The 9,517-nt window shown below is 24.9% G+C and overlaps 3 protein-coding genes across 5 annotated transcripts in view; 2 read left to right on the top strand and 1 right to left on the bottom strand.

Moving 5' to 3' along the window:
* The window catches only part of LOC102678312, a 3,697-nt gene extending 3,472 nt beyond the window's left edge, over positions 1-225 (top strand). Inside the window, exon 13 of the mRNA XM_006621634.2 lies at positions 30-225. Within this exon, the coding sequence (XP_006621697.1) occupies positions 30-180 (151 nt within the window). The 3' untranslated portion in view covers positions 181-225. The remainder of the gene's footprint in view (positions 1-29) is intronic.
* The window catches only part of LOC102678466 (nuclear pore complex protein Nup133), an 8,307-nt gene extending 2,761 nt beyond the window's left edge, over positions 1-5,546 (bottom strand). The window contains exons 1-20 of one of the 2 annotated variants that reach the window (XM_031513313.1): positions 5,528-5,546; positions 5,048-5,165; positions 4,621-4,960; positions 4,237-4,554; positions 3,984-4,154; positions 3,794-3,923; positions 3,537-3,713; positions 3,310-3,469; positions 3,069-3,237; positions 2,830-2,989; positions 2,642-2,754; positions 2,454-2,560; positions 2,169-2,385; positions 1,950-2,093; positions 1,665-1,866; positions 1,443-1,602; positions 1,172-1,367; positions 910-1,104; positions 612-834; positions 375-527 (exon numbers count right to left, since the gene is read on the bottom strand). In XM_031513313.1, the coding sequence (XP_031369173.1) occupies positions 394-527; positions 612-834; positions 910-1,104; positions 1,172-1,367; positions 1,443-1,602; positions 1,665-1,866; positions 1,950-2,093; positions 2,169-2,385; positions 2,454-2,560; positions 2,642-2,754; positions 2,830-2,989; positions 3,069-3,237; positions 3,310-3,469; positions 3,537-3,713; positions 3,794-3,923; positions 3,984-4,154; positions 4,237-4,554; positions 4,621-4,960; positions 5,048-5,142 (3,411 nt within the window). In that variant the 5' untranslated portion in view covers positions 5,143-5,165; positions 5,528-5,546 and the 3' untranslated portion in view covers positions 375-393. Of the gene's footprint in view, positions 1-374; positions 528-611; positions 835-909; positions 1,105-1,171; positions 1,368-1,442; positions 1,603-1,664; positions 1,867-1,949; positions 2,094-2,168; positions 2,386-2,453; positions 2,561-2,641; positions 2,755-2,829; positions 2,990-3,068; positions 3,238-3,309; positions 3,470-3,536; positions 3,714-3,793; positions 3,924-3,983; positions 4,155-4,236; positions 4,555-4,620; positions 4,961-5,047; positions 5,244-5,527 lie in introns of those variants that run through there. The other variant, XR_004151328.1, reaches the window with a different exon arrangement.
* Positions 5,547-5,961: 415 nt separating this feature from the next.
* LOC102677266 (valine--tRNA ligase) overlaps positions 5,962-9,517 on the top strand; it is a 5,332-nt gene continuing 1,776 nt past the window's right edge. The window contains exons 1-13 of one of the 2 annotated variants that reach the window (XM_006621624.2): positions 5,962-6,262; positions 6,403-6,576; positions 6,697-6,824; positions 6,968-7,132; positions 7,198-7,399; positions 7,462-7,750; positions 7,831-7,955; positions 8,032-8,177; positions 8,253-8,460; positions 8,522-8,695; positions 8,772-8,893; positions 9,014-9,122; positions 9,197-9,472. In XM_006621624.2, coding sequence (XP_006621687.1) covers positions 6,095-6,262; positions 6,403-6,576; positions 6,697-6,824; positions 6,968-7,132; positions 7,198-7,399; positions 7,462-7,750; positions 7,831-7,955; positions 8,032-8,177; positions 8,253-8,460; positions 8,522-8,695; positions 8,772-8,893; positions 9,014-9,122; positions 9,197-9,472 — 2,286 coding nt within the window. In that variant the 5' untranslated portion in view covers positions 5,962-6,094. Of the gene's footprint in view, positions 6,263-6,402; positions 6,577-6,696; positions 6,873-6,967; positions 7,133-7,197; positions 7,400-7,461; positions 7,751-7,830; positions 7,956-8,031; positions 8,178-8,252; positions 8,461-8,521; positions 8,696-8,771; positions 8,894-9,013; positions 9,123-9,196; positions 9,473-9,517 lie in introns of those variants that run through there. The other variant, XM_006621625.2, reaches the window with a different exon arrangement.

The following is a 9,517-nucleotide window of genomic DNA, read 5'->3' as shown; positions in this document are numbered from 1 at the left end:
ATATATATATATATACAAATAATAAAAATTTCAGAAATAGATTGTAAAACACCAGATCAAGTAAGGTTTATCATAAGAATAAATCAACAAAATGTTGATTATAATAATTCTGCAGATCAGAATGTAATATCGATCTTATTATATATTTTTATCTTATTTATATTTCGAATATTTATGTAAACTTTATTATATAAAATAAAAAATTAATTTTTCATTTCTTTTACTAATTATTTATGAAATTTACTAATTACTATTTATTAATTATTTATGAAATTTTTTATTATTTAATATCATAATTTACTAAAGAAAATATAATTTCCATATATTATATATAAACTTACTTTATTATTATTTTAAAAAATACAAATTCGTACTTACAGTTATTCAAATAGATTAATAATTGCTATATGCATATTCATATACGAATTTTATCAGGAACTGAAAATTACTTGATGCAGCAAGATTTCCTAATTCAGGTTCTACCAAAAGCATATCAACTGGAGGGAGAAATTCATTTACTTCACCTCCTATATTAAAAATAAAACAGAAAAAATAAAAAATATTTTTTTAAAAAAAATAAAAATTATTTTCTTAAATGATTAATAATTTACCCATAAAGTGTGCGAGATCCATTAGCTTAAAAAATATAGTTTCTTGTACTTGTTGTTCAGGATTCTTTCCTATAGTATCCCATTGATCTCGTTTAGCGGCTCGTGCCCAAATTTGTAATTTTAAAGACACTTTTTCATCTTCTTGTTCCATATATTTCAGCAAATCAAGAGCTTTTTTAAAATCATATTCATTTGCCTCAATATTATCATCAGATGTATATAACTATATCAATTATATATTTGATATAATATTAAATATAATATAAAATAAATATATTTTTTAATTAAAAAAAAATACCGTAATTAATTCTGTTGGTGTAAATACTCGTAATTTTTCTACATCGTAACCGTACGTCGTAAGTAATTGAGTTGGTAAGTCTTCCTGATGGGCTATCAATGCCAATTCATTATCAATTCTTTTCACACAGTCTCTTATTTCTTCTTCTAAATCATCCGAAGCAAGAAGAGCCAATTTTGCTAAAGAAAGCATGGACTGTAAATAAAATGAATTTATAAAAATATTTAAATAACTTAAAAAATAAAATAAAATGTATTTGTACCTTCTTACGTGTCACTAATTCATTTTCTTGAATTGCTAAAGAATGAAGCGTATTAGCAGCAAAACGTAAATCATCCGTAAGAGCAGATTGTACCCATGATAAAGTTGGATGTTCAGCCAATTTTTCTGATAATTCAATTGTACCATCGCGTCTACATTTTTCTACTAATTGACCTTGTCGACCATCTTTTACATACCTGTATTTAAAGATTAAGAATAAAAATAAGAATATTTCATTTCTAAATCATTAACAAATTTCTAAACAAATTTACCATGAAAATAAAAATCCCACGAAATCTTGAGCTGCAAATTTTTTTATATATCCATCCAATCGACTTTTATTATTAGTTAATTCACATATTTGTATGAGAGATGCAAAATCACAATATTTTTCAGCTAACATTGCAGCATTATCGTATTGTTCTTCTTTTACTATAAATTATTTGTTATAAATATTTTTTTTTCAAATATTTAATTTAAATAAGAATACATACTCAATGGTTGAATTAGATTCATTCGATCTGTTTCATATTGTTTCAAAAGTATTTCAAATTTTTCTGTACCCTTAACACTTTCCAAATGACATTTTCGACCATCCAATATTAAATCTATATAACTTACTAACTGTTCGTACAATTCGTTCCTTACAGTTGAATCATTGGTTCCAGTTATGCCATGTTTAAGAGTTAAATTATACTAAAATAATAAATTATATTGACAAAGATTTTTTTTAACAATTTTTGCAATAAAAAGATAATTATACATGTTTAAATATTAACCATTGTAGTAAGACAATTTCTTAATCCATGTCTTCCAATTGCTGCTGTCCAAGGAAGATATTCAGTTATACCATATGAACATCTTGTAGGAAGAAATCGTTCAGCATTATGTTGTCGATATTTCATTACTTCGTGTAGTATACCCTATTATTAACGTGTATTTAATAATTTCATATTTTTATTTTATTGTTAATATCGCATTGAATTTATTGTACTTACTAATAATATAGCATTTACTTGCATAATATAATGTGCTACCTGTTGAATAGGTCTTTCAGATTGAGTTACTTCTGATGCATTATTCACTAAAGTAGGAAGAAAACGATGCACAGTACTAACTTCGCGATAAAATATATCACGAGCTGTTAATTCATCAGATACATATGATTCAGGACTTAAAGTTTGTTCTATTATTGTATCTATAATATCTGCATATCTTTAAATAATTTATATTAATCGTCAACATAAAGAAAATTCATAAAAATATAATTTGAAGAAACTTACTTATTTTGAAGATTATATATGGTTAACGCTGCAATTATTTTTTCTGCATATTCTTCAAGAACATATGGTGTAGATATAATTATTCCTCTATATGTAACAGCACAAAACTAAATCAAAAAATATAATATAATAGTACCATTGACTTAATTTAGATATTCAATTACAATTTTATAATAAATTAAACTTACTCTATTCCATAAATCATGTTCTTTTAAAAATATTATAAATAAATCTATAGCTTTCTGTTTTCCTTCTAATTGATTAGGTATTTGCATTGAAGTAACTGCATTTATTGTCATGGCTGGAAACAATCTGATTATTAAAATTTATATAATATACATATATTATATTTAATATAAATAAAAAATTTAATTACACAAATCTCTATGATTTGACCAACGTGGATCATTTGCTGGATAGTCATCTATCAAATCTTTAGCAACTTTTAAAATCAGTGTATCAAGATTAGCATCTATATCCATTATTGGTTCTTCTTGCAAAGGAAAAAGTTGTGTTAAAATTTCTTCACACTGTGTCTATAGCAGAAAGACTTTTAATGATTATATTTCTCATAATTATAATTTTATAAAATAATATAATTTAAAGCAAATTTACTCTATTTTGTCGTAAACTAAGAAGAAATGCAGCACGTAATTGTGTAGAGTTATCAGAACTATAAAACATATCTTGAACTTCTTCATTACTAATAAGACTAGTAAAATTTTGTGTCGAATTAGATCGATAATTATAATCTACACTTGTATTAATATTATCTGTGTAACTCCTAAAAAAAATTTATTTTATTCTTAATAAAATTATTTATTTTTAAAAGAATATAAATAAAATGAAAACGAACATATTAAAATCTTGTGATATAAAATCTGATGGCATAATAGAAACTAATCCAAAGTTTTTAGTAAATAAAACTGGAGTTCCTGAACACAATGCACCACCAAGAATACTATCATCCCCACCTCGCACTAAATCTATTTTGTCTTGTTCATTTTCAGATGTACCTAAAATATTTTCATTTAAAAATTTGAATAATATTTTATAACTAAAAACAAATAATCTCTAACTTACAATTCACAACAAGAACTTTATATTGATTATATATAATAGCTTCCCAACCACATAATATAAAGCGATAAGAAACTAAAGTTGATTCAGCATCATTATGATATGAAATAGGATCGATTTTAATTGGTATAAACCATTTAAATGTATTTGCTAATGTTGTACCAGATAATTGTATCAAACCTACAATATTTAATTATTATATAATATATAATACATAATAAAAAGTATAATAATTTTATTTTTATTTTTTCAATTATTACCTAATGCAAATTCAATAAAAGATGATGCATCAGCACAATAAGCTGCCATTAAAAAGACTATTCCTTCATTACATGGTTGCATATCAATTAGCCAAGTTTCCATGTTTTGTGGATTACATGCACTCGATTCCTAATTATTAAAATAAATAAATAAAGCACTTATTCCTTATATATACAATATTTTACATACCCAAATTTTTCTTTGGAAAGTTTGTGAAATAATATGTCCAATATCTTCATCAAATTCTATTTTCTCTTGTTCATTATAAGGAAAAGACCAATATTGTAAAGATGAACCAGCTAAAATGAGAACTCTTGATCCTCTATCTCCTAAGGTTGTGCAAGTAACTTTTACTAATTTCTATGAAATAAAATTAAATCTTTCATATTCTTGCATGTTATGTTATTAAAATTATAATAAAAATATTGCACATAAAATTTACTGTTTCTGTAACTGGAGATTGAGGTATAGCACCAAAGATAAGAGAAGTCATTCTTCTTCCTATACCTCCTAGCCATCCTTGACTTGTTCTAAGAACCTGACAAGTAACACTGTTTTTACCACCAATAAATTGTGATTGTAACAATGCTACTGTACATGTGGTTGTAGCTAAAATACAACCATGACCAGGAATGTAAGTAAGACAATCAACTTCTTGTCCAGCAAGTTCTGCACTTGTTTCTACGGAAGATCCTTCATGTGCAACACTAACCCAAAAACGTACAATACCTTCAGGAGAAACAGCCATACAACTAGGTACCTAATTATTTAAAAAATTTTAATTTTAATTTAATTTTAATTTAAAAATAAATAATGATTTTAGTACCTGATAGCCTGGAGGCAACCATACAGCTACACATTCTGCTTTATGAGCTAAATCACTTTGGGGTAATAATAATTCACGACATTGACTTTTAAAAGTTCTTTTTTGTTTTGAATCATGAATGGTAGTCTTACATTGCCATACAAGTAATCTTCGACCACATACAAGCCAAGCCCAACCATCTATTGAAATATTAACACTGACTGCAATATTTCTATCTACAAATGTTAAAGCTTCTGTAACAAGTACAGGTAAAGATGATCCAAAGCTCTCGACTACATGGTTTGGTGATTTACATATTATTTGTACAGACTGATTTGATCGCCCAGATACACTTATTGCTCTAGAAATAAAAAATTCATTACAAATAATTTTAATCCGAAAATATTGAAATATTTTTATAATATAGAAATATTTGTAAAAGACTTACGAATTATTTTTTCTTAAAGATTGAATAATTGACATACGCTTCCGCGGAGATGTTAAATTTCTTCCCAATGTATTTCCTATATTCGTTCGATCCATCGCAATTTCTTTTTTATTTAAAACTTCATATCAAAAAAATGAAAAATTGGTTTATATATAATATTTTAAATTATATAAAAAATCTTAGTTTTTTTTTAACATATATAATATCATGTATATAACATGTTTTATATATAAACCGGTAAAATGATTATATTATCGTTTTAACACAACAATAAAAATCAAAATTAAATACAGATACTGATGGCTTGATCAAAAAATTCAATTTCAAAATTTTTATCAATATATGATATATTATTAATAGTTTTATAAATGAAATAAATAATAATTTCTTAATACAATAACTTTATATATAACAATTTTACGACTAATGTTAAATTTATATTTAGAATCAAAAAAAAATTATAAGTCAAATATCTTTAACCTATTTCATAAGATAATATTAAAAAAATGTTTGAAATTGTATTAATATTTCTGATTTTATAATGAATTCAAATGCATGTAATTTAAGTTGAATATTGACACTTTATTTACACTTATTATTTTTCCTTCTGTCATTCAAATTTTCAAATTATATTTAAAATTATTCAAAACATACGTAGCATTTAAAATCTAAATAACGAATTTTAAATCTATACTTTCATGATATAATATCATGAAATATCTATATAATATCTATACTATCTGATATAAGAAAATGAATCCTATAATTATTTTAGGGATTTTAATTTTTTTATTCCATTGGATATCTGAATATAGATCTAAAACTACTACTTAATTTTTATTTTCATGCCATCTTACGTTTATCGAAAGAAATACAATAAACTTCTATAAGAGAAATCTTTTCTTTATATTTATTGCATCATGCAATAATAGTAAGTAGATGATGTGGAAAACGTGTAGTTAACATCATATTATTTTAAAAGTATTGATGTATATTGATGTATTCAATTGAATATTTAGAAAGAATATAAATTGACAAATTGGCAAAATGATTGATATGAAAGCTGAAGAAATTAAAAAAGAAACAGAAGTTCCGCTGAAAAGTGCAAAGCAGTTACAAAAAGAAGCAAAAAAGCAAGCAAAGTTGGAAAAGTTTAAGCAGAAACAGGAAAAGAAAGAAAGCGATAAAATTTCAAAAATTAAGGAAAAAAATGAGGTAAAATTGTTAAAATCCTTTAATTTTCTTTATTTTTTATTGCTAATTTTTTTTAATATATTCTTATTTTTTTAATTAAGCAATTCATATTTATTTCCACAAATAAAACTTTCATTTAAACTAGATATTCTTACTCTTAGAAAATAGAAAAAAAAAAAGAATCTAAAGAATTAGCTATATATACAATAAATACACTTGAAGGAGATAAGAAAGATATTACATGTCCAATGCCTGATGCATATAGTCCAAAATATGTTGAAGCTGCATGGTATGCATGGTGGGAAAAACAAGGTTTTTTTAAACCTGAATATAAAGTATGTAATTAAAAGATATTTTGATAAAAAAATTAGTTTAAATATTTATTTTCTTTGTTTGTTATTTTTTTATTTTGTAATTTTTATATTAAATATATATTTAATTATTATTAATTATAGAAAAAGAACATATTAGAACCAAATCCTAAAGGAAAATTTATTATGGTGATTCCACCACCTAATATAACTGGGTTTCTTCATCTTGGACATGCTTTAACTAATGCTGTAGAAGATGCTATTACAAGATGGTAAAGCAATGCTTGAATATATATTTTAGAACCACATGATTCTTAAAAGTAATATAATTTATATAATTTGTTTAGTTTCTGAATTCCAATTTAACACTTTACATATAATAATTTATGCAAAAAATGCTTATAATTTTTTTTAGGAATCGTATGAAAGGACTTACAACATTATGGAATCCAGGTTGTGATCATGCAGGTATTGCTACTCAGGTAGTAGTTGAAAAAAAACTTTGGAAAGAAGAACAAAAGACACGCCATGATATAGGAAGAGAAAATTTTATAGAAAAAGTTTGGAAATGGAAAGAAGAGTAAGTCTAAATATGGATTTGCATAATTTGAATATACACATTTGTATGTAATTTATCAATTTTAGAAAAGGAGACAGAATTTATCTGCAATTAAGAAAATTAGGTGGATCATTTGATTGGGATCGAGCCTGTTTTACAATGGATCCAAAATTGTGCCGTGCTGTTTCAGAAGCATTTATAAGATTGCATGATGAAAATATAATATATAGAAGTAATAGATTAGTCAATTGGTCCTGCACATTAAAAAGTGCTATTTCTGATATAGAAGTTAGTAACTTTAAGTAGTAATACCTTAATTATCTATTTTTTAAATTATCTGTTTTATACAGGTTGATAAACTTGAATTAACTGGTCGAACATTACTTTCAATTCCTGGATATCAAGAAAAAATAGAATTTGGAATTTTAGTATTATTTGCTTATGAAGTGATAGACTTCGAAAAAAAAATAATAGTTGCTACTACTCGCATTGAAACAATGCTTGGAGATACAGCTATTGCTGTTCACCCAAAAGATAGTAGATATATTGATTTCATTGGAAAATATGTACAACATCCATTTTGTGATAGAAAGTTACCAATTATAGCTGATGAATTTGTAGAAATGGAATTCGGAACAGGTATTTTTATAACATTTCCTAATTAGTATTTTTATAACAAATTTTTTAAAACAGTAATATATGACATAAAATCAATCTAGGTGCTGTAAAAATTACACCAGCTCATGATCCTAATGATTACGAAATTGGAAAGAGACATAATTTACCATTTATAACTATTTTTGATGACATTGGAAATGTTATTGGAGATTACGGACAATTTACGGTATGCATAATTTCACATGAAAATTATACGTTTTGTTTTAATAAAAATTGATATTTTTTTCAATAAAATTATTCAGGGTATGAAACGATTCCATGTTCGAACAGCTATAATAAAAGAATTAATTGCAAAAAATTTGTTCATTGAAATTAAAGAAAATCCTATGGTCGTACCGATATGTAGTCGATCTAAGGATGTTGTCGAACCATTAATAAAACCTCAATGGTAATTTGATATTTACACATATAATAATATTTATTTTTATTATCATTTAATGATAAAATAAATTTTTTTTTTTAGGTATGTAAAATGTAGCGAAATGGCCTCAAAAGCAAAAGATGCAGTAAAATCCGGTGAATTAAAAATTATTCCATCTCGATATAAAAAAATTTGGTATCATTGGATGGAAAATATTACAGATTGGTGTATATCTCGGCAGTTATGGTGGGGTCATCGTATTCCTGCTTATTATGTTAAAATAATTAATCCTAAAACTATAAAAGTCAAGGTAATTTTAGAGAATATTAAATTACAATTTTTTTGAATTTTATTATACAAATTCATGTTAGCTAGATGATGATTATTGGGTAAGTGCGCATTCAGAAAATGAAGCTAAAAAAAAGGCTGCAAAACAATTAGGCATATCTGCAGATAATATTATTGTTGAACAAGATCCTGATGTATTAGATACATGGTTCTCTTCAGGTCTGTTTCCATTTTCGATATTCGGATGGCCAGATAAAGTATGCATACGAATAATTTATTTTATATTAATTATTTTACATAATTTGATATTAAAATAAAATAATCATATTTTAGACAGAGGAATTTGAAGCATTTTATCCTGGTACATTATTAGAAACTGGACATGATATTTTATTTTTCTGGGTAGCAAGAATGGTCTTTTTAGGTCAAAAGTTAATAGGAAAATTACCATTTAAGTATGTAAATTTTTATTCTTACATTTGATTTTTTAAAATTTAATGTATTTATATATAAATGTTTTCATATATTCTATATATCCTATTTAAAATATATATATAAGAATATTTTTAAAACAGAGAAGTTTATTTACATGCTATGGTACGAGATGCTCATGGAAGAAAAATGAGTAAATCATTAGGAAATGTTATAGATCCTATGGATGTAATTAATGGAATATCATTAGAAGTATATATTTTATCTATAATTTTTTAAATTTTAACAAGACATTTATTGTCACTTTATATATCATTTTTATTTAGGATCTTCATAAACAATTGATGAATTCAAATTTGGATCCAAAAGAATTTAAATATGCTATTGAAGGACAAAAACGTGATTTTCCACAAGGGATTCCCGAATGTGGAACTGATGCTTTAAGATTTGCACTTTGCGCTTATACGATGCAAGGTCGCGATATTAATCTTGACATTCTTCGCGTGCAAGGATATCGATTTTTCTGTAATAAAATATGGAATGCGACGAAATTCGCTCTTATGTATTTAGATTCTAATTTTAGTGATGAAGATGTTCAATCGGTAAAATCTAATTTTAATATTAATAGCTATAAAGAACGTTTAAAA

Source organism: Apis dorsata, unplaced genomic scaffold (assembly GCF_000469605.1).
Source record: "Apis dorsata unplaced genomic scaffold, Apis dorsata 1.3 scaffold_631, whole genome shotgun sequence".
Lineage (NCBI taxonomy): Eukaryota > Metazoa > Arthropoda > Insecta > Hymenoptera > Apidae > Apis > Apis dorsata.
The sequence above is the reverse complement of the archived record's forward strand: the minus strand, read 5'-3'. Positions and strand labels throughout refer to the sequence as shown.